At 56.6% G+C, this 22,693-nt stretch overlaps 1 protein-coding gene and 1 non-coding gene across 6 annotated transcripts in view; one reads left to right on the plus strand and one right to left on the minus strand.

Annotated features, from left to right (window-relative positions):
• Positions 1-5: 5 nt before the first annotated feature.
• PASK (PAS domain containing serine/threonine kinase) overlaps positions 6-22,693 on the plus strand; it is a 38,733-nt gene continuing 16,045 nt past the window's right edge. For 4 of the 5 annotated variants that reach the window (XR_015767822.1, XM_088021454.1, XM_088021455.1 and 1 more), the window contains exons 1-9: positions 6-57; positions 8,135-8,306; positions 10,067-10,299; positions 10,871-11,041; positions 11,750-11,890; positions 12,423-12,557; positions 14,457-14,717; positions 16,555-16,723; positions 18,448-18,604. Coding sequence is in view for 4 of the 5 variants with exons in the window: in XM_088021454.1 (XP_087877580.1) it covers positions 10-57; positions 8,135-8,306; positions 10,067-10,299; positions 10,871-11,041; positions 11,750-11,890; positions 12,423-12,557; positions 14,457-14,717; positions 16,555-16,723; positions 18,448-18,604 (1,487 nt within the window). In the remaining variant the exon portion in view is untranslated. Of the gene's footprint in view, positions 58-1,283; positions 1,440-8,134; positions 8,307-10,066; positions 10,300-10,870; positions 11,042-11,749; positions 11,891-12,422; positions 12,558-14,456; positions 14,718-16,554; positions 16,724-18,447; positions 18,605-22,693 lie in introns of those variants that run through there. The other variant, XM_088021456.1, reaches the window with a different exon arrangement.
• On the minus strand, positions 3,173-3,279 carry LOC114210916 (U6 spliceosomal RNA). Its single transcript, XR_003609612.1, has one exon. It is a non-coding gene; the product is annotated as a U6 spliceosomal RNA (small nuclear RNA).

The following is a 22,693-nucleotide window of genomic DNA, read 5'->3' on the forward strand; positions in this document are numbered from 1 at the left end:
CTCGAGGCCATGCGGTCCTCAGCAGCAGGAGGAGCCAGCCTCACCTCCTCGGGACAGGTAATCTGAGAGCACACCGGAGGCTTCTGGAGGCGAGGAGCGGGGAAGAAGACAGGGGCGGTCGGGGCCGCACGCACGGAACCGTGGCTGCAGGGGAGCGAAGAATCTGGGAGATGCTGGGGGCACGTGGGCTCGTGGAGGGTCTCTGCGTGGGGCTGCAAGGTGCGGGCCAGTCGAGTGCGTGGCGGCCCCTCCGGGCCTCAGCGGCTGCGTCTGTACACTGGCCGACTTCGTCCCGACGTGGCCGCGCGGACTTAGCCCGTGAGAAGGGACCGCCTCCAGTTAACGCTCAGCGCTGGGCGTCCGCGCTCGTGCCGGGGTCGGAGCCGAGGCCAGGGGCCGGGGCACCGGGGGCCAACTCCGTCCGCAGGTGCGGGGACAGCCCATCGGCGTCCAGGACGTCGACCCAGGCCACTGCGGGCCGCAGCCTCCGTCGGCCCCTCGGCCCTGCGGGCGTGCCTGGCCGTGAGGGAGCCTCCTTGCGCCCCCCGCCTTCGAGGCCTCAGAGAGGGGAGCAGCGCGCTGCTCACCCTTCGGGATTCGGAGACCGGAGGAAACGGAGTCGGTCCGACCTGGAGGGCGGAGGCGCCGTCTCTTTTGGTTCCTCCGAGGCGCCGTAAAGGGAGTCCGGTGCGTCCCTAGCAACCGTTTGCGCGGGCTTCTCCGCCAAGGGCTCGCTGAGTCCCGCCCACGGTCGCTAGTGGTTGGCTCGGAGGGCCTGTCAATCGACACGAGTTGTTCTACGATTGGCCGGTGGGCCAGAGGCGAGGATCAGCTCCCTCCCGGCGCGGTGAAGCGAATTTGGCCGGGTGACCCTGGCAGGCCCCGGAGGAGATACCTGCGGTCGGGAGAGCGGGCCCGGGCTCCCGGGGCGCCTGGCGCGGCCGGTGGATGAGCCCCAGCCGAGCCCTGCGCCCCCGCGCTCCCTCCGTGCAGCTCCGGCCGGTGGTGGCTCGCTGCCGCCTTGCGACCGTTTGCGGCGCCCTGGCCGGGGGACCCGAGGGGCACCGGGCCGCACCTCCGCTCCGGGGCCGCGCCAGGGCCTAAGGCCCCCGGCGCACCCTCCATCCCGGAGCTGGCCGCGTGCGCTTTGTTGACGTCCTGTTGCCCGCCGTCCTGCGGGAAGGCGCGTGCGGGAGCCCCGGGAGCGCGGCCGGTTCTCTGCGGGTCCCAGCGGCTCTCCGGCGCCGGCAGACCCGTGTGCACGCACCACCGCCAGACGTCTCCAGCGGGCTGCCCATACGTACCTGGCTTTACCCTCAGGCCCCTCTTCACTGGCTCTTTTCCCAGACAGCGGCGGCGGCCTGAGCGCGGAACTCGGGAGGCGGTCTTGACACCTTTCGGGGCCTTCCTTTCCGCGCCTCATCAGCCAGTCAATCTAGGTCAGTCCTGTGCCAGGTGGTCTTGTGCGTTCCCCACTCCGTCTTTCCGCCATTGGTATACCTCAAGACCTCGTATTTCTTGCCTGCATTGCTGTAGCCTCCCTCCTGCCTCCCCAGGCCCCTGCCCCTGGAGTGATCTTTGTGGCCTGCTATCTGGTCATGTTACTGCCAAGCACAGACCCCTTTAAAGTCCATCTTTGGGGAAAAGTCCAGACTGCCTGGGCAGGCATAGGAGGCCCTGGAGTTAGATCTGACTTCTTCAGGCCCAGGCCCACTTACTCCTCCCCGAGGGTGCTGAGGGAATCTTTGTCTTTGGGTGCCTCTGTCTGCCTGCAAGGCTTCTTCACTCCCCTTTCCGTGCTCGGCTCCACTGGTGCCTCCTCCAGGAAGCCCTTGTTGACCCTTCAGGTCTGGGAAGTGCCCCTTGCTTACATCCTCCATCACAGCAGCCATCATCCTAGATATTCTTCAGGATGCCTCCAGGCGAGAAACAGAAAACACAGTCCCAGAAAGGCTCTGGGGGTGAGTAGTTATTGGCCCCTAAACCTGAAGTCCAGAGCAAGGCAGATTTTAGGGTAGGTTTATCCTCAAAATGACATCCTTGCTGTCTTATGCCCTGCTGTCCACCGTGTTGGCTTCATCCTGAGGCTGGTTCTGCTCCTGGTGGTACAGCAGTGGTGGGAGCAACTGGAGCTCTTTGCTTCCTAGCTTGTGAGAGAAAGATGGTTGCTTCCAGAAGTTCACCCATGAGCTCAGAATACTTTCCCTGAAACTCCCTGCGAATCTCTCCTTCTCTTTGGTCTGAGGGGGGTCACTCATGCCTTCTGAAATCAAAACTAGCAACAGCAATAGGATCACTCTGAGACACCACCAGGTCCTCTCTGGGTTCAACGTCCTATATCTTCTGCTCGGAACAGGTACAAAAAACCCCAAAACCCAGGAAAACTGTTCTAAAGACTTACGGCTGGACGGGCAGGAGTTTCTGGTTAGCCTTTGAATTAAACCTGTGAAAAAGGAGTGATCTAAGGTTGTGTGAAGCCAGGCTCTGTGTTCTCAGAGGCCGGCCTGTGCCTGTGGAGCTGGAGGCGCTGGGTGGCTCTGCAGGAGTGCCGTGGGCCTCTGTTCCACATGGCGTGGATGTGGTGTGCAGTGCTAATTGGCACGTGGCCGACCGTAGAGGGCACAGAAGCCACAACGGGAAAAACGATTTGGCTTTCTTACATCAACTTGATTTGTCAGCTTTAGACACGACCTACTCTCCATGCAAGACCAAGCACTGGCCCTTACCCTCCCTTCACTTCCCTCCCTTCTGTCCCTCTTCTTGTTACTTTTACAAAGTCAACTTTTATAATACTTACAATGTACTCTAAAGAGTGTTATTAGTAAATTTACAACTTACTAATAAATTTACATCCAGCTGTAGTCTGAAGAGTCATGTTTTTGTTTTTTTACAAATCAGAGTTCTGTAACATTCACAATATAGTCTGAAGCTATAAGCAAGTCTCTGTGCTTTGTCAATAGGTTGGTTGTAGAAATAGAAATGAAAACATGATGTTATTTATTTTAGAAATAATTAGTCCATTTAGATGCTTAGAGAAGGAAAGCAATACGTTCTAGTAGTTTGCTATTTTCTCTTTTGCTTCTTACTCTTTTAGTTCGATATCAGCTGCTGCTGTTATGATCCAGCACTGGATATACACATATGTGTAGAAAACATCTCTTAACTTTTTTTTTTTAATATGGAATGCTTCACGAATTTGTGTGTCATCCTTGTGCAGGGGACATGCTAATCTTCTCTGTATCGTTCCAATTTTAGTATATGTGCTGCCGAAGTGAGCACAACCTCTCTTAACTTTTTAGTGTATGCTAGTTGATCATTCAAAGAGATGAATGCGACATTAGTCATGAATCATAACAATGAAGTGAACTCATTTAAGCCCACCCCCAAATTAGGAACCGAAAGATCCTGGGCCATTGTGTGGTTCTCTATTCCAGCTTTTGCTCCTGGACCCTCCTGCCCGAAGTTTGGGTTTTTCACATTCGTGTGTACCCCTCAACAATGTACGTAGATGGGGGGGCGTTGTAAAAAGGGAATTTTACTATTGATGGTCTTCTGTAACTTGATTTTTTTCGCTTCTTATATTGCTAAGATTTATCCTCATTGCCTGTATAGAATTTGTTTTCACTGTTATAACTCATAGTATGAATATACCAGAATTTTAAATCTGTTTTCTTATTGATGAGTGTTCAGGTTTTTTTCTTTTCTTCCTTTTTTTTTTTGGCCATCGTGAGCCATGCTGCCCTGAGCATTCTTGAGTGTGACTCGCTACATATGTGCAAGGATCCTATAGAGTAGAAGCCTAAGAGTGGAATATACTGTCCTAGTAGGTTAATGTTTGACTATAATTGTTTTCTGAAGAGATTATATTAATTTGTTCGAGTCCCATTAATCCACATCTCTATCAGTATTTAATATTACTAGAATTGTTAAGTTTTTTTGCTGGTTTAGTTGGTGTAAAATTGTCTTGCACTGTGTCTCTTTTACTTTCTGTTTTTTTAAATTTTTAAATTATTGGCCTTTTAAACTACCCTGGTTATTAATTTCCTGGTTCTCTATGTGGCAAATATCTTCTTCCAACTTGGGGTTTATATCATTTTGTTTGAGGCATTTTTGGTGAATAGGCATTCTCAACTTTAATGTTAAATTTATCAATCTTATAGGTAGAGCTTTTTGCGTCTTGTTGAAGAAAACCTTCCTTGCCCAAAGTCTTACCGAAGGTCTTTCTAATTTTCTTCTAAAAGTTTAGTGTTTTGACCTTCATAAGTTAAAGTCTTTTGTGTCCTGGACGTTGCTTTTCGCGTGTGGTGTGTTGATCGCTCTGCTGTCACTGTTTCTTGGCCGGACACGGAGTTGCCTGGCTTCCCCGCCAGGGCCTGGAGCCGCTCCCGCAGTCAGGCGTCCAGCGTTGGTACCCGCGTGGGTCTGGGGCTGGTCGTCCTCTGTCCCTTTGATCAGTTTGGTCATTCCTGCCTGGACACACCCATGCCACGGCTTCCTGTCAGGTTTTCACGGCTGGTAGGCAGGGTTGCCCCCCTCAGGGCCCTGGATCTGTGGATTTGTTGCTCACTCTTTTACCTCTTCAAGTGTTTCTTCCTCTCCCCTCTCCAGTTAGCTGTTCAGTTCTGCCCGTCTTTATCTCTTAACTTCTCGCTCATATTTCTATGTTCTTGTTTCCCTGAGTTGCATTCTGGGTTGTTTATTCACAGATCTACCGATCCTCTAATTTTCTTTTCAGCCGTGACTACCTGCTTGTCTTACTCATTCACTGACATTAAAAATTAACGTCGTGGTGAGAATTTACGGACAGTAAAATGTGCTGATGGTCAGTACATAGTTCAGGGAGTGTTGAGATGCTTCCACAGCTGCAGGATCGTGAGCACAGTGGAGTCGGAGAGCATTCCCATCCCCCTCCAAAGCCCCTCTGTGCTCTGTCTGAGTCAGCCCCTGCCCTCCGCACCACTGGCCCCGGTCTGCCGCCGCCCTGCTTTCTGCCCCTCTAGATCAGGCCTGTCTTGGGACTTGCTTCACGCCAACGGACTCCTGCAGGAAGTGTTCTCTGGCCCAGCTCCACGGTACTGAGACCCATCGGAGCCACCACTGTCTCCCTCTCCCTCCCAGGCAAATACTTCGGGCGAGCGCTGTGTCCTGGGCTGATGGGCAGACTGCTTCCCCGCGTGGGTGTGTGCACATCCTGTCTTCCTGCCAACACTCTGTGAGTGTTCTAGCTGCTCCCCATCCTGACCGACGCTCTGTGTTTCCACTCTGTGCTCGTGTGTGACCGCTCTGGACAGTTCAACTTGCATTTCCCATGTTATGAAGGGTGGTGAACATTTTTCTCACATGCTTCTTTGTGATTTGTACTCCTTCTTCGGTGAAGTGTCTATTTAAAACCTTTACCCTCTACCCCTTTTAAAAAAAAAATCTCTGGTTGTTAGTCTTGTGAATCCTTAGGATTTTCTAGGTATATGGTCCTGTCGTCTGTGAACTGAGACAGCTTTATGCTGTTCTTTCCAGTGTATGTGCCTTTGTGTACTGGCTGTGCCCCCAGGATAGTGCTGAAGAGAAGAGGCTACATGGGCTCATGGGCTTCCTCACCCTGCTCCTGACCTTGGAAGGCGAGCATCGCTGGCTGTAGGTTCTTCATGTATGCTCTTGAGCAGGTGGAGGATGTTCTCACTTCCTAACTGTTGAGTGTGTTTTCCTGTGGAGGGGTGTTAGATTTTGTCCAATGCTTTTTTGACATCAATTGATATGGTTGTGTGATTTTTCCTCCTTTTTTTTTTTCCTTCTTTAGCCTGTTGATATGGTGAATTACACTGACTGATTTCCAAATGTTAAATCAGTCTTTTATTGCTGTGATAAACCCCGCTTGGTTGTAGTGAGTTCTCCTTTTTACACATTGCCTCGGTGGATTTGTTAACATCTTGTTGAGGATTTTTGTATCTCTGTTCGTGAGAGTTATTGGTCTGCGGTTTCCTTTTCTAGCAATGTTTTTGTCTGGTTTTGGCATCAGGGTGATGCTGGCCTCAAACACGGGCTGGATATGGTTAGCCTGTTTTTATTTCTGGAGGAGTCTGTGTAGTACTGATGTTACTTCCTTCTTAAACATTTGATAGAATTCACCAGTGAAGCCATCTGGGCCTAGAGATCTTTGAGGGAAAGTTTAAATTACAAATTCATTTTTTTTAATGCTGAAGTTTTAAAATTTTAATTTCTAAAAAGCTGGTGATTCTTTCAATATGTAGTTGTTTCTGAGAAACTCTTGTTCTGCTCACTTTTGTGACTCCCATCTTTTGTATTTTAAACATCTACAGAGGCATTTCTGGTATCTGATGTTCTCTTGTGTCTGAATCTGTTTGATTTTTCTGTAGACTCTCACTGAGGGGGGCTTGTTTCCTTGTGTTCGTCATTGGAAGGGAGCATATTTGGTTGGTCTTCCTCTTGGAAACCTGTATTTAGGATGCTTTGCTTCTGGGAAGATTGCTTTTGCCTGGGCCCAGGCTGCTGAGTTATCCAGACCATTGTATTCTCTATCTTATTTTTTTCTAGAACTTTTATCTTTCGTTTTTGAATTCACCTGGAACTAATTTTTGTACATGGCAAGTCACAGGGATGCAACTTCACCCTGGTCTAATTACGCTAATTCTTTTTAAAACTGGCGGCTCACAGCTATTCAGCATTTTGCAGTCCCAGCTTAGGTCCTTGGGTCCTCACGAGAGCGCTGTGACATGTGCCTTATTGTTATTCACATTTTGCATAGAAGGGGGCTGAAGCTGGAAGGCCAGGGGGCTGTCCAGGGCCTCACTGTGCTGGGGAGCACTGTTCATTCCCCTTTGATCTTCACTGTGTGCCAAGCTTCTTAACAGACACAGGTCTGTTTCTGAAGCTGATTATGTTCCATTGTCCTTTTTGTTCTTTTGCTGTACCAATCTCCATTTGTGTAGGTCTTTGGCATGTTTTGGTGTTAACATCCTTCCACACTGGTGATAGTGGGGCCTTCAGTTTTCTGTCTGTCTTGGGGACCCCTGCCTCACCATGCTCAGAAGCTGGCAGCTGAGGCAAGCATTGGCCAGGCCCTAACAGCTGAGGGGCCTAGGGCGCGAGCATACTAGAAACCCCATACTGTTATCACCATATGCAGAATTATAAATTGGGCTCACAAACTGTTAACTATGACAGTCGCTGCCCTCCTGTGCTGGTGGTGAATATTCATGATGACCTAAAGCCAGGATAGAACTGGTGGGCTGGGCCTCCTTGGAGTTCCGTGCTGCGATGTGGCCTGGGAGGGTCAGCCCCCCTTTTCTTAACATAGCAGGCCCGTCCTGTGTGGGTGCCCCGGCCTGCTTATTGAAGCTTGGTCTTCTTGCACAGGAAGCTCCTTGGCCAGTCTTTGGGCCTTCGTGTACCCACGAAGGAGCCCTGATGGGGGAAGAAGCCTGTGCGGGTCTCGGAAGTGGGTTCCACATGCTCAGAAGGTGATCGTGGAGAGGGCACCCAGGCTTGGGGTGGGCACATTGCCCTAGTCCCTTGGACTCCTCCATCCAGGCCCCTGGCCCGGGCCTCCAGCACTGTCCGGAAGAAACTGTGAAGGACACATGAGATTTTTCTGTATTTTTTTCCTTAGGACTGCTTGCCAATCTACTAGTATTTAGAAACCACACTGTTAAACCGCAAATCCCTGGTACCAGGCTTACCTCCAGACCCTCTGCCATGGCTTTGCGTTGCTCGTTTGTCAGCAGCCCCTTGGATGGTTCTGGGTGCAGCTGGTCAGAACCCCTGGATTCGGGGAAGGCTGGGGCCACTCAGAGGCGCACAGGCCAGCGGGTGCTCGTGGCATCGGGAGCGTTCTTCAGTTCGCGTGGAGCTGTGGTCTTCATGGCCCCTTTGTGCCCTGTTCTGTTCTTTCCCCCTGTTTCCCTCTCTCTTCCCATCTCTTCTGCATTTCTCCGAAAGAGCTTCTTTTAGCAGGACTTTGGTCATTGGCCTTGCATTGGAGGTCCTGGCCCATGTGGCAGTGGGGCGTGAGGGAGCCTTTTGGGGCTGAGCTGCACTCAACCTGCCGAAGGATTAGTTGGTTAAACTGCTTTCCTACTATTGTGTTACCGATGCCGATCGGGTCCACTTTGTTTTCTAGTTGACGGTTGCTGCCCTGGCCGGCCGGTTCCCAATGGAGGACGGAGGCTCCCCCGAGAGCCCAGCTGTGTGGACTGCCTCCGAGCCCAGCGAGTCCCCGTCCTCGGCCCACAGACACCTGAGCAGAAGGAATGGGCTTTCGAAGCTCTGCCAGAGCAGGATGGGCCTCTCTGGTAACCCCCTCCTGGGCATTGTGGGCGTCAGTGTTGAAGATGAAAATGACGAGTCATTCTAGGCTTTGATCGGGTTTTCTGTTCTCGCAGATGAGGTGCTCGGTGTGCACCGGCCGCAATGCTGGTGGGCCTCTCCCGGGCCACGTTGTGTTGCTGTGGTTCTTGGGCCTGAGACTTGCCTTGCTGCAGAGTGTGTGCGAGCACAATCCTGGGCCGGGCTGCCGTGCAAGTGAAATACAGTTTGGCTGATCTCGTTCAGTAACTATTTACTGATTGCATGGCAGCCTCATGCTTTCCTCCCGGATGCAGACGAGTTTTGTGGACTCAAGGGCAGTGAGCTTCCCAGTGCGGGAGGTGGCACCTGGGCTGGGCTGTGATGTCGAGGCACCTGCTGCCCACTCACTCACTTGTTTCTCCAAGTCAGCTGGTGCCTCTAGAGCTCAGAGGGCTCTTTGTCTGAGGGGGTGCTTAAGGAGACAGCAGGTGTAGGCCTGCAGCTGGGTGGACCTAGAGTGTGGGGAAGTCGGTTAGGACAATGGGAATGTCCACAGCTGGGGGACAGGGGCTGCCGGGGGAAGGTGGAGGAGGGGAACAGTCCCCTAAAGGAAGAGGAGGGTTGGAACCCAGCTCACACACCAGCCTGGGAGCACAGGGTGGGAGTGTTTGGAGGGAAACAGATGCTGGGTCCTCCTGGTGAGGACCAGAGATTCTGCGGGGAGAGGGCTGGGCAGGTCTGTGAGGTAGGCAGCTGTCCTCAGGAGCATGGGCTTCCTGGTCTCTGCATGGGCACCAGCGGCAGAGTCAGGGTTGCAGTGCCTGTCCCATGGTGTGAGGAGGGTCAAGCTGAGCTTGGGGCGGCCAGGGAAGTGGAGGGCCAAGCAGATGGCCATGCAGTTTCCAGGCCCAGAGAACAGTCCAGGGTGGGCCCGTGAACTGAGAAGGGGAAAGGAGGGAAGAGTTGTTTTTGTCTGGATTTTGAGCTGCTAGAAGGATGGAGTTGCCATTTACTGAGATGGGTGGGAAAGGAGAGAGGCAGGGCAGGGGTGTGTGGGGCCGGCAGCACGTTCCTATGCGGAGTGTATTTGAAGCCAGCAAAGAATGGGTGGATGGAACGGAGGCTGTGAGCCCGAGTCTGGGCTTCTGCGGTGGTGAGAGGTCAGGGAGGTGGAGGGGAGAGGGAGCCCCGCCAAGGGCAGGTGGTTTAGGAGGCAGGGAGCAACCCCCTGGCCCAGGGCTGGGGTAGGGTGAGTGCTGAGAATTGGCGATGGGGTTGAGCATCTCGGGGGCCACTGGACGTGTTACTGGGAGTAGGTTTTCTGGAGGGGTGGTGAGTGAACCTGACCTGGGAATGAGGGAATGGGGGGAGGGGCCGAGATCGCAGGCAGCTCTTGGATTTGGGCGACTTTCCAGGAATAAATGTAGGGGGGAAGCCGGAGGGGCTGTGGGTCTGTAAGGGCAGACACAGGAGAGCACCTCTTGGGGGGGTGGTGGGAAGGGACCTCAAGGAGTGTTTCCACAGAAATGCTGAGCTTGGGCCGTTGTGTCTCCTGTAGGATGTGCTCTGTGGCTGGACAGCACCCAGGGGGACTCGGGGCCGTTCACATGGACACTGGAGGGTGAAGGTTGAACTCTGCAGGTTGATGTGATCCCTGGATCCTTTCGCAGGAGTTGAGAGCAGGGGCTCTGTGCTTTGGTGTGTTCGAGAAGAGCGCTCCTGGCAGCCTTGTGAGGTCTAAAGTTCCTTTTCCTTTTCTTTCCAGAAGACAGATGGAATTCCTACTGTTTGTCGTCACTGGCCGCCCAGAACATCTGCACCAGCAAACTGCACTGCCTGGTGCCACCGGAGCCGCCGGAACTGCCCCGGTCCCTGGGCAGCGCGTCCTGCTGCTCTCTGCTGCGGGGCTTGTCCTCAGGGTTGTCCACGCCCCTGCTCCCCACCCCCGTGTGCAACCCGAACAAGGCCGTGTTCACTGTGGACGCCAAGACCACAGAGGTATTGGCTTCGGCTTGTGACCCTGCTGTGAGTGTGGTCTGTGCCTTTGACCTGTGGCCTCAGACGGAAGAATCTGTGTGTGTGAAGTGCAATTAGGGCAGCACCTGGTTCCCCTACATAGCAGCAAAAGAGACCTGACTATGAATGAAAACAAATTGAATCCTCTCGTCAGGGTAGAGATTCGAGGACAGAGATGACCTGCGTGACTCCTCTGTGCTCACGAAGGTGTTGGCTCAACAACCATGAGAACGGGTATCCACCGTCTGAGGTGGCCGTGTTCGCATCGTGGGCATTTACATGCAAATAACCGAGATCATTAGGTGGGTGGGGAGTGGTGCGAGTCCTTACCTCCTCTGCGTGCTCCTGGTGGCGTGGCGTGCCCATCCTGGCGGGTGACGGAAACGTGGTTTTGGTCGTGGTGCTGGCATTTGGTTTCCCTGTGGTTAAGACCCGGAGGTGCCAAGGGCGTCGTGGCTGTGAGCCCGCCAACCGCAGGACGCTGGGGGAGCATGGGTTAGAGCTGGAGGTGCTGCTGGTGATGCTCGTGTCCTGTCCTCCCTGCGACCCCCAGATCCTGGTTGCCAACGACAAGGCTTGCCAGCTCCTGGGGCACAGCAGCCATGACCTGATCGGCCAGAAGCTCATGCAGTTCTTCCTGAAGCCCGATTCCGATGTGGTGAAGGCCCTCAGTGAAGAGCACGTGGAGGCCGACGGCCGTGCCGCTGTCGTGTTCGGCACAGTAGTGAGTGCGCCTTCCTGGGGTATGCCGCTGGGGGCCTGCCGCAAATACGGCCGGTCACTGGTCACCATGGCCGCCGTGCTCCCTCAGTGCTGGTGTGGGGAGCAGCTGGGGTGGTGGGCAGAGCGTCCCAGGAGCGGAAGGGGTGGCTGCGGGCCTGGCGTGAGGGGCGGCCCCGCCTGCGAGGGAGGAAGCTCGGGCGGCGGTTTGCAAACCGGCAGGATGCCACGGGGAGTGCCGTGATCTTACTGGCTGCACCCCTGACTCTCCAGTGCTGTTTGGTGTTCGTTGGCGGGGCTGGCGCGGCTGGAAAGGTCTCCCTGGAGCGTTGGGCCTCCCTGTGTGATGTGTCAGCTGGGATGTTGAGGGGTTAAACTGCATGTGAGATGGTGAGCCCTCAGCCCAGTCCCCGAGGGACGTTAGATGTGGTCCGTCACTCTGTCCTGGGGACTGTCCACGTGGCTGACGATTGTGAAGAAGAAAACTGACTGTTCACCGCGTATTGGCGTCTGTTCCCTGAGGAAGCACACGGGTGGCTCTGCTCCCGCTCTGTTGCCAGGAAGCTGACGAGAAAACCCTCTCTTCTGAGAGAGCGTCCACTCAGACTAAGGCTCGGTGTCAGGCTCAGATGTGGGCAGGGGAGGAGAGGTTGCAGGTGCCCCCGGGCCGGGGTCTGGGGAAGGCCAGGGGCAAGGCTGTGCGTCCCCACAGGTAGACGTGGTGAGCCGCAGCGGGGAGAAGATCCCCGTTTCTGTGTGGATGAAGAAGGTGAAGCAGGAGCATAGCTTGTGCCGTGTGGTCGTGCTGGAGCCTGTGGAGCGGGTGTCCGCCTGGGTCGCTTTCCAGGGCGATGTGAGTGTGCCTTCCGCATCCCAGCCGCGTGGGGCTTACCATGCGTCGCCTCTCCGGGCCTCAGCCGCCGCTGGGGCCCGCCGTGTGCCCCTGGGGCTCATGGAGGGTCGGCCCCGTGGCACCCCTCCCTCTCTGTGTGCCTTCGGCAAGTGCAGTCTCCCTGGGCCTCGGTCTCCTCATCTGTAGAAGGGGGGTGTAACTGGGACCTAGGATTGTCTTAGCACGTCAGTGAGGTAGCGTCTGCCGAGCCATCAGAATGGTGGCTGGCACGCAGGGCTCGAATGCCACCTGGGCCTGGGCTGGCCATGCCGGGCGTCTGCAGAATGCTTCCAGAGGTCGATAATTTGGGTGCATCTGGCAGCGGGAGAATGAGGACCTGAGGAATGTTCATGCCCACCTCATGCTCTCCTGCTGTAGGAGCGCTGCTAACAGTCTTGCTTTCAATCTGGAGGCTTGGTGTTCCGTGATGTTTGAAGCCGAAGTGCCAGAAGTTTTTACCGTGATGCTTAACAATGCTGGTTTTTTCTCCAAGGGAACCATAACATCCTGTGACAGCCTGTTTGCTCTCCTGCATGGGTACGCATCTGGGGAGGAGATGCTCGGGCAGCACATCGCAGACCTGATCCCTTCTGTGCAGCTCCCCCCCCGCGGCGAGCCTGTTCCACAGGTAGGACCCTGTGGACCCCTGACTGCCACACCTTGCAGCTGTACCTGGGGCCATGTGGCCCCTGGAGTCTGTTTACTCAGGGACCATAGGGTTCTTAGACTGGAATCCATGGCCTGGGGACACAGGCTGGTGATTCTGACAGCAGGAGTGTCCTGCGTGTGCACACAGTGGCACCAGGTCTGCTGACTGCTCTCTGGGCTCCAAAGCCTTGACTGAGGGTCAGAGCCTGTGCGGCTCTCCAATGGGCCACCCTGTCTCCTTGGTCCTCCCACTGGAGCCTGGAGCGGGGATTGCCTGCTGGGGTCTCTCTTTCCTGGGAGGTCTGGGGTTCTTGAGGAGCAGGGAGAACTGGCTGAGGGCAGGAAGGCAGGCAAATGGGGGGGCGGCAGCTCTGGGGACAGTGGAGGTTTGGGGTTGGGGGAGAGAGGTTCTGTTCCCGACTGAATCCTCCCGGTTCCCAGGTGCCCCATTTCCTACTAGCCTGTGGCCTTCACGCAAATGACCCTCATTTGTGGTGAATTCCACTGTGTCGCAGCCCAGTGCCACTTGTTTTTTGCTTAAAGTCACCTCTGCTGCTGCAAGGCACCTGAGATGCTTTCGGGATGTCTGTGGGCACTCCCTGCTTGTCCGGCCAGCTGCAGGCCTGGAGCTGAGCCCTCTGTCTGTGAGCATTCCCCGCTTGCCCGGCCAGCTGCAGGCCTGGAGCTGAGCCCTCTGAGCTGGGTCTCTGCTGTTTTCAAGCCTCCAGCTTGATTGGAGCCCTCACCCCACCGCCAGTCCTTGTCGTCTCTGTGTCTTTCCTTCTGTCCCCAAGCTGGTGGGGACATCCATTGGCTCAGCCACCTTGGAGCCTGTGGCAGCATCTGCTCCACGGGACCACGGGCCAACCTCAGACCCCCCGGGGCACGCATTGGAGAGAAGTGTGTGCCAGAAGGCACGTGTGGGCTTGTTCTCAGCAGCACATTTGTGATAGCCTCAAACGGGAGCCCCCGACGCCCCAGCAGCAAGCAGAGACTGGCGGTGCACCCCTCATTCCTTATAGGGCCCCCTGGGACCTGGGGCCTGGCCTGCAGCCTTGGCATGGGGAGCCTGGTGTCTCTGAGTCCGAGCCTGTTCAGGGCGCAGCGCTGGGGGAGTGGAAGCTCCCCTGCATTCCAGGCCATGCCCACAACTTGGGCTCCCTCAGATCTCCTGCTTCCCAGGGTGGACCCTAAAAAGGGCAGGTGGGATTGGGTGAGGGGTAGACACACAGCCCTGGGCTGGTGTGCCGTCTGGAGACCCAAAAGGGAGCACACTCTCAAAGCCTTTGGTTAGGATGTGGCCTTGGTCAAGATTTACTCAAAACTGGATACATTCCAAGTATTTAAGGCATGGAAACAGGGCAAAGATGTGGTTTTTGGGTGATAGAGGTGCTGAGGAGGCACAGATGAAGGACGGTCAGCAACAGCCGGAAGTGGCTGGCCCTCAGGCTGGAGGACAGAGTGAGTGTTGGGGGACATACGTAGGGGTGGGACCCCGGGGCTACTGGGGGTCCAAGGCGGACGGTGGGGAGAAACCTGCCCGCCCTCCGTCCCTGCAGGGTTGGCACAGACATGAGTCCAGTCCTTGTGCGTTTCTTGGTCGCCCTGGTGTGTGCTGTCCTCAGGCCTTTCTGGAGTGGGGGGCAGCTGCTAGACTGATGCCCTCGCCACCAGACACAGCTCCTGGTCAGGGCTCTGCTTTCCCTGGGGCAGAGGTGGGGTGCAGGGAGATTGGGGAAGGGGGGGCAGTGTGGGGAGTGAGGTGTTCTGGGCTTTGCTCCCCATGACGCGTGGAAGGGTTCAAGTCTAGAGCTGCAAAGACTCAAAGCTTGGGCCATGTGAGATGCTGCTGTCAGCTCGGTGGTGTGTTTTCTTCCAGAATCTCAAGATTCAGAGGTCTGTTGGGAGAGCCAAGGATGGTACCACTTTCCCTCTGAGCTTAAAACTGAAATCTGAGTCCAGTAGCGAGATGGTGGAAGACAGCAGTGCAGTCCCCGAGCTGGGTTACTCGGCATCCATCTGGGTATTCTCCACCATCAGCGGCCTCATCACCCTCCTGCCCGACGGGACCATCTACGGCATCAACCACAGCTTTGCACTGATGCTGTTCGGTTACGGGAAGATGGAGCTTCTGGGCAAGGTGGGCCCTCCCTGGGTGGTCAGCCTGCCCTCCCCTGCAGGGGCCCGGTCCACTTTCAGTGAGGACGTGTGCTTGTCACAGGCCTTGTACCTCCATGTCTACTAGTCTGGCCCACTGGCTTTCCTGGGGCATGCTGGGCACCATTCTCCCTAGCAGCTCTCATTTCTCTGGACCCCACACTGAGCACTTAGTGACCCCTGGGACCGTCTCCAGAGCCTTGTCTCCACATGCTGTCCCTGGAGAGGGAGGGGCTGTTGCCTGAAACCTGTCCTGAACGGGGTCTGGTCTAAGTTATCAGACAAGGGTGTATGTCACAGCTGTGTGCCCGGAGGTCAGGGTTGTCCACACCTCCTCTGCCCTGGGGGCCACACTGGGGGGGCCTGTCGTGGGGTCAGGGTCAGAGGAAGATGTGTCTATAAACTTCTTCCTTGGCTTGAGCTTTCTCTGAATTTCTTGAACGCGGGGTGGAGGTCTCTGCACAGCAGGAGCCAGGCCTGTCAGGGATGTCCACTGCCCCATTTTCATCTGCGGCTGTGCTCAGCAGTCTGTATCTGTTGCTGCAAACCACCATAAGCTTGGGGCCTCAGACATGACAATCTGGTATTTAGGTCACAAATTGGCCCTCCGGGCTGCGCTTAGCAGGACGAGTCATTGTGCTCCATGTAGAGTCAGCTGGGGCTGGTGTCCTCCTAAGATGCGTCTGCTCATGTGTCTGGCCGGCTGGGCCTGTGGCTGGGGCTGGTGTCACTTGATGGCTGAGCTCCAAGGGGAGGTGAGCGTCTCAGGCAGCCGTGGCATGCTCCTCCTCAGATGGTCCTGGGGTCCTCCTGGGTCCTGGGAAGGGGACATGGGCCCCCTACTCAGTGGCAGGAGGGTCCCGGGCGAATGAGAGGCTGCTGAGTGGGGTTTTGATGTCTAGCGGTCCCCGTATCTGTGCACCTGGCCAGTCTGCCTCTTGGATGCCTGCAGCCTTTCCCTGAACACCTTGTTCTCCCGGACTTCTGCAAACGGAGGGTGGGAGTCCCCTCTTGTCATTCTCAGTGGGGTCGACCCCAGACCTAGTGACAGTCAGCCATCTTTTGAGGCTCCAAAAATGGGTCCCTCTCTGTTTCCTAATAGAAATACTAAGGAACAAGTAAGCTAAAATTTAGTTAACTGAAGGCAAACTCAGTTTGAAGTTAATGAAAACACACTTAGTGTGATTTTTGGACAAGTGATTGCCGCAGGAATGTTGAGGGCATTGGGTCCTTTTAGGGAGTGTGTGGGGGGTGGAAGCACCCTGCCTCTGAGGTTAGACTGTGTTCTGGATTCACACGGCTGCGGGCACCCCTCTGGGAATAGGGATGGCACATGGGTTCAGAGAAAGCGTGTGTCCTTGCAGCTTTGGGCCTGGGACCCTTGTGCTGAGGCCACGGCCAGCACAGCAAAGGCACCTGCGGGAACCCAGGGGCCAATTTCATGTGCCCAAGGCCCTTTTGTCCCTATGCTGGGCCCCCATCACTCTCTGCTAGCCACGTAAGGTGGAGTTTGCAGACGTGGCTTTCAGGCGTCAGGGCAACATGGGGCAAAGGCCAGACATCTGCTTGGAAGACGCGGAAGTGTTGGTATAACTAGCTTCAGAGTTGTTGATTTTGTCTTTTTCGTAAGAAAAAGTGGGAAAAATCATGAATTCCCTGTGGGGTGTCAGAGGGGCTTTGTGGGTCTGTGAAGAGGAATACAGGCTGGAGTCTTCCCTAGCCTTGTCCAGAGACTTGCTCACTTGTTTTCATTCTCTCCCCGGGTCAGATGGGGGGATGGGCCTGTGGTCCAGGTTCTGAAATGTCACTTTGTTTTCTAGAACATCACTTTCCTGATTCCCGGCTTCTACCACTACATGGGCCATGCGTGTGACACTTCTTTACCGCTGCCAGACCTGGCCAACTGCTTGGATATCGGCAACCAGAGTGAGCCTGGGGAGACAAGCGTGGGCCCCTGGCAGGGCCGGAACCCAGCTGGCATGGCCACGGGTAAGCCCAGCCTCCCTCTTGCAGGTGCACACAGCTCCACGCCTCTGAGGGAGCTGGGGAGGGGTTCGGGGCACGGGCGTGCTGGGCGGGTGGAGAGTGGAAGCGAGTGGCGGCTAGGCTATCGTGGGTTGGATGTCCTCTGTCGCTCGTGGGCCTTCCGTGTTCCCAGGGGATGGGACACATATGCGAGCATAGAGAGGATCCCTGGGGATTTCTTACCACCATGTGCCTGGATCTAGGACAGAGGTAGCTTATGGGCAGTCTTTGACAAGTAGATCTGTGGAGCCGAATGTAGCCTGTCAGAGTACCCCTAAGTTAAGTAGTCCTTGCCATACCTGCTCGTTATGATTAGCCCCTATACTTTTAATTTAGCATTCCATGGTGCTTTAAGTCCCCACGACATGAACATCGTAGGCGAGAGTGTGGGTGCACGGCTCCTGCCCTGAAGGGTCCCACTGTGGCTTTGGGGCACCTGGGAGCATAGGGCCTCAGAGCCACTACCTATGCTCCTGGGAAGGCACTGGGGCCTCCTGGCAGCCCCCTTGGTGCTCACCTTTCCGTGGACAAGGAGCCAGGAGGAGCTGCTCCCTGGTTCTGCCTCAGGAGCACTCCCAGCTTGCAGGGCCCCTCTCTGCCAGCGCCTTCTCCCTGGGCCACGCCCTCCCTGCACACCCAGCCAGGCTGACGGGTGCCATCCCCCTGGGAGGGGACGCAGGAAATGAAACAGGGCTGCTGGGGAGCATCAGGCGATCGCGTGTCTCCAGGGGGCTCACCCGTGGCCCTGTTGGAGGCCGCCGCACGGGGCAGGCTTAGGGTGCCCCTGGAACACATTGCTTACGTGCTGTCACCGCGGGACAGACTTGCTGTTTGAATGAACACACACGTGGGTGTAATACAGTCCCTGAGGGGGAAGAGGGGCCATGCAGTGTCTGATCTGTTGCTGGACGGTGCTCAGTTTTCTGGGCTCTGTGGGAGATTTCTTTGGCACGGGGCCCCATACCCAAGGCTGGGGAGGGTGGCCATGCTCCATGGGTCGCTTTTGAGGCATCAGAGGTTAGATTGCAACATTCTGTTTTATTAAATTAACTTTTTTCCCCAAAGATTTTATTTATTTGAGAGAGGAGAGAGTGAGAGCACGAGCAGGGGGAGGGGCAGCGAGACAAGCCGACTCCCCGCTGAGTAGGGAGCCCACTTGGGGGCTTGATTCCAGGACCCTGAGACACACAGGGATAGGCTGGAAGGTGACCGGCGTTCAGGAGGAAGAGCAGAGCAGGGGGAGGGTGTGCCGTCTAGGGTCCAGGGGCCTGGGAGGGTCCCCTGGGAAGGTGGCTTTTAGTGAAGACCAGAGGAGGCAGGAGCAGCATTCTGGGGACAGGGAGGAGGTCCAGGTGTGGCAGGGAGACCAGAGGGCCAGGCCAGTGGGAGTCACGGTAGGGACATTGGTGTTTACTTGGAGCTCGCGGCCGACGAATGGACCGCCCCAGCTCCGGTATTGGTGGGACCCTGCCGGCCGAAGGCAGGGCCCAGGCATGGCAGCAGGGGCACGGCGCACTGCAGGGTGGCGAGAGGCCATCGGTCTGTGACACGCCGCAGACAATGGGCTTGCCGGAGTTTCTAAGGTCAGGTCGGGGGCCCCCCATTGCTCACGAGTCACGGGTAGGGGAGGAGACTCGTTCAGCAGGTATGCTACAGATGGGCACAGTCTCTTCTGCTGTTGCCGCTAGATCCAAGGGCTAACGGCGCGCTTGTTGGAGACCACGTTCTTCCACGAGGGGAGACCCGAGAGCCCGTGGGAAGCCAAGAAGCCTTCGCTGGGACCCAGGCCCAAGCAGACCCTGGAGGCGGCCTCTCTTCCTCCCTCCCGCGTCTGCCCACTCCAGGGTGAGTCCTCTGTGGGAGGCACAGGGTGTTGAGGGTGAAGGCCGGTGGGGGGCCGTGAAGGAGCCCGTGGCGGTGGCGCCCACAGCTCACAACCCCTGAACACCCGCTGGGTGCCACTTCTGCATTCTCTGGCGTGGTGCGCAGCAGTCGCCAGGTGACCTTCCTGGTCCATGGGTGAGAGAAAGTGGGTAGGTTCCAGGAAACCGTTAGAAGCCTAGGGTTCTCCTTGTAAAAATCAGTTGTATGTGTTCTCTTTGTGCATTGTTGAATCACAAGGTATTCTACCCAGAGTAGAGCAGGTTCACGTTAGAAAATGTGGAAAGTGTAGGTGAGCAGAAATAGAAGCTTCTTGCTCATCCCTGATTAGGTAATCCTAGCCCGTGGTGTGCAGCATTTTGGTGGTTTTCAACTAGTTTTCTCTTTTAAAAATCTCTGATGCCCAGCACACGCTAACCTGCCATGGTCCTTTTCGCTTGCGCCCTCACTGCCCTGGGGTAGGACGGAGGTCACAGGTATCTGTCCTTGAACTTGACCTAGGCCATCCCTTATTTCTGGTTCCTTTTGATCATTGTTTTGTTGGTGAGATTTATCCACATTGTTGTTTTTCAGTTTTCTTGAAATGATTTAAAAAATCTACAATAGCTGTGGTTTTTTTTAAGGACAGGAGAGTAACAGTGAAAAGTGGAAGTCCCCGTGCCTGGCTCCCCAGAGGGAGACCCCCCGCCCCCGCCCCGCCCCGATCGAAGGCCGTACCCCCGTGTCCGAGCGCGTGTGTGCAGCTGCTTTTGCTCCCGCCGCGCACGTAGGATCACACGGTGCACGCCGCCCTGAATGCGCCTTACCTCCTGTCTTGCGCGTGACTCATGGGGTTACGTGGATATCTGCCCGCTGACCCGCAGCACGGTGCTTTCCTGCCATTTGCGTGGACTCCCTGGTTTTCTGCTCCTTGCCGGTGACGAGCTCTCTGTCTCTCTGTGCTGCGTGCTCCTGGGTCCGACCCCCCGCACCCGCCCCAAGGGTCCTCACTGCTGCGAGGATGGGGAACCAGAGGAGCCCATTCCTGCCTTCCCCTCAGATGGGGCTGCGCTCAAGTCCTGGCGCCAGCTCCACGTCCCCGTCGGAGGCAATGGCCGCTGCAGTCGCTCATTCATTCATTCCCTCCCTCCCTCACCCCTTCCCTCCCTCACTCCTTCCTTCCCTCACCCCTTCCCTCCCTCCCTCCCTCACCCCTTCCCTCCCTCACCCCTTCCCTCCCTCACTCCCTCACCCCTTCCCTCCCTCACCCCTTCCCTCCCTCACTCCCTCACCCCTTCCCTCCCTCACTCCTTCCTTCCCTCCCTCCCTCCCTCACCCCTTCCCTCCCTCCCTCCCTCACCCCTTCCCTCCCTCCCTCCCTCACCCCTTCCCTCCCTCACCCCTTCCCTCCCTCACTCCCTCACCCCTTCCCTCCCTCATTCCTTCCTTCCCTCCCTCCCTCCCTCACCCCTTCCCTCCCTCACTCCCTCCCTCCCTCCCTCACCCCTTCCCTCCCTCCCTCCCTCACCCCTTCCCTCCCTCACCCCTTCCCTCCCTCCCTCCCTCACCCCTTCCCTCCCTCCCTCCCTCACCCCTTCCCTCCCTCACTCCTTCCTTCCCTCCCTCCCTCCCTCACCCCTTCCCTCCCTCACCCCTTTCCTCCCTCCCTCCCTCCTTCCCTCCCTCACCCCTTCCCTCCCTCACTCATTCACTCCCTTATTCACTCACGCAGTGCTCATTCACTCCCTCACTCCCTCACTTACTCACTCCTTCATTCGTTTACTCGCTCCATTCACTCCCTCATTCCCTCCCTCCCTCCCTCACTCATTCACTCACGCAGTGCTCATTCACTCACTCATTCACTCCCTTATTCACTCACGCAGTGCTCATTCACTCACTCATTCACTCCCTCATTTACTCCTTCATTCAGTCACTCATTCATTCACTTATTCGCTCACACAGTGCTCATTCACTCCCTCCCTCTCTCATTCAGTCCTTCCTTCATTCGCTCCTTCATTCCTTCGCTCGTGCACACGCTCATCCACTTCCTCATTCAGTCACACTCGCGTGTTCACTCATGGGCTGACTCACTCATATACTCATTCCTTCACCTGTTCTTTTTCTCGCTCCCACCCTCATTCATTCATTCACGTGCTCACTCCCTCACTCACTCCATCATTCACTTACTCATTCATCACTTGCTCATTTACCTACTAACTCATTCATTCTCTTACTCATTCACTCATTCCCTTGCTCACTCACTCATCACTCACTCAGCAAACATTGCAAAAGACTTGAAGGCTCATCCCTAAGACATATTCTTTAACAGAAAATGAGCTGACTCAGTAAACCTAGTGAGACTGGGAGGTGGGAAGGCAGGTCAGAATCATGACGTAGGGAGCGTCTTGTGTCCGGGGGCCTGGGGTCGTGCTGGCTCCTGATTCCCCAGTTCTCCTGGAGCCCTGGGGGCTCAGCCTTACTGTTTGTAGCCAGTTGGTAACGAAGCCAAGTGGACGGTTAGACTGTAGGTCAGGTGTTGTGACCTTGAGTGAAGCGCCCCTGAGACAAGCTGGTGGGGGTCTCAGGTCCCCATGGCACCTGTGCTTGGACAGTCGAGTAGAGGGGAGGAGGGGGGAGGAGAGGAGCCTTCCCTGTACTTAAGTCTCTCCCAGAAGCCTACTTAGCGCTTCTTCTCTTTACCGTGGCCAGAATTTAGTGACACTGCAATACCTGGCTGCTGGAGAGGTGTGGGGATGGGATGCGGGGGCATCCCAAGGGATGCTGCCCTTGGCCTGACCCCACACGCCCACCTCAAGGGTTGCTCGCGCTGCTCTGGGGCCGGACCCTGCACGCCACCTCGGAGGGGTTACCGCACTGCCCTGGGGCCTGACCCTGCACGCCCACCTCGGAGGGGTTACCGCACTGCCCTGGGGCCTGACCCTGCACGCCCACCTCGGAGGGGTTACCGCACTACCCTGGGGCCTGACCCTGCACGCCCACCTCGGAGGGGTTACCGCACTGCCCTGGGGCCCGACCCTGCACGCCCACCTCGGAGGGGTTACCGCACTGCCCTGGGGCCCGACCCTGCACGCCCACCTCGGAGGGGTTACCGCACTGCCCTGGGCCCGGACCCTGCACGCCACCTCGGAGGGGTTACCGCACTACCCTGGGGCCCGACCCTGCACGCCCACCTCGGAGGGGTTACCGCACTGCCCTGGGGCCGGACCCTGCACGCCACCTCGGAGGGGTTACCGCACTGCCCTGGGGCCTGACCCTGCACACCCACCTCGGAGGGGTTACCGCACTGCCCTGGGGCCTGACCCTGCACGCCCACCTCGGAGGGGTTACCGCACTGCCCTGGGGCCTGACCCTGCACGCCCACCTCGGAGGGGTTACTGCACTGCCCTGGGGCCCGACCCTGCACGCCCACCTCGGAGGGGTTACCGCACTACCCTGGGGCCCGACCCTGCACGCCCACCTCGGAGGGGTTACCCCACTGCCCTGGGGCCCGACCCTGCACGCCCACCTCGGAGGGGTTACCGCACTGCCCTGGGGCCTGACCCCAGGTGCCCACCTCGGAGGGGTTGGCTGTACTGCTTAGAAAGGGGAGTGAGACCTTTCTGCCTCATTCATCTTCTGACCTTGCAGAGGACGTGCTGTTTCCTAGGGGCTGGCACAGGGCTGGTCATTTGCTGGAGTGGAGTGGGTGAATGGATAGAGATAGAGAGATGTAGCGAGAGACATAGATGATTTTTGCCTGACCTCTATACACCCCTTGTCCCACCCCTCAGTTTCTCCAGAAAACTGCTGCTGCCCCTTAGGGCCTGGCTCACAGCTCCTTCCTCTGAGGAACCTGACTGTGTGTGGGGTCCTTCTCCTCTGTGCCTCTTTACAAACCTCTGGTCATCAGCACCTCTGCCCCTAGTGAGGCTGGGCACGGCCACATTCTGTTGGTCTCGGTGCTGGCATTAGGCCTGGGGCTGACCGCAGGCAGGAGCTCAGTGGCATCTGTCATGTGGGGCCACCATGGCCAGGCCCACTGCAGAGGAGGGGGTCTCTACCTAGCGCCCTCGG

The sequence above is a fragment of the Eumetopias jubatus genome, unplaced genomic scaffold, assembly GCF_037043125.1.
Source record: "Eumetopias jubatus isolate StellerSeaLion01/CBP00866 unplaced genomic scaffold, mEumJub1_p1.0 scaffold_3, whole genome shotgun sequence".
NCBI lineage: Eukaryota > Metazoa > Chordata > Mammalia > Carnivora > Otariidae > Eumetopias > Eumetopias jubatus.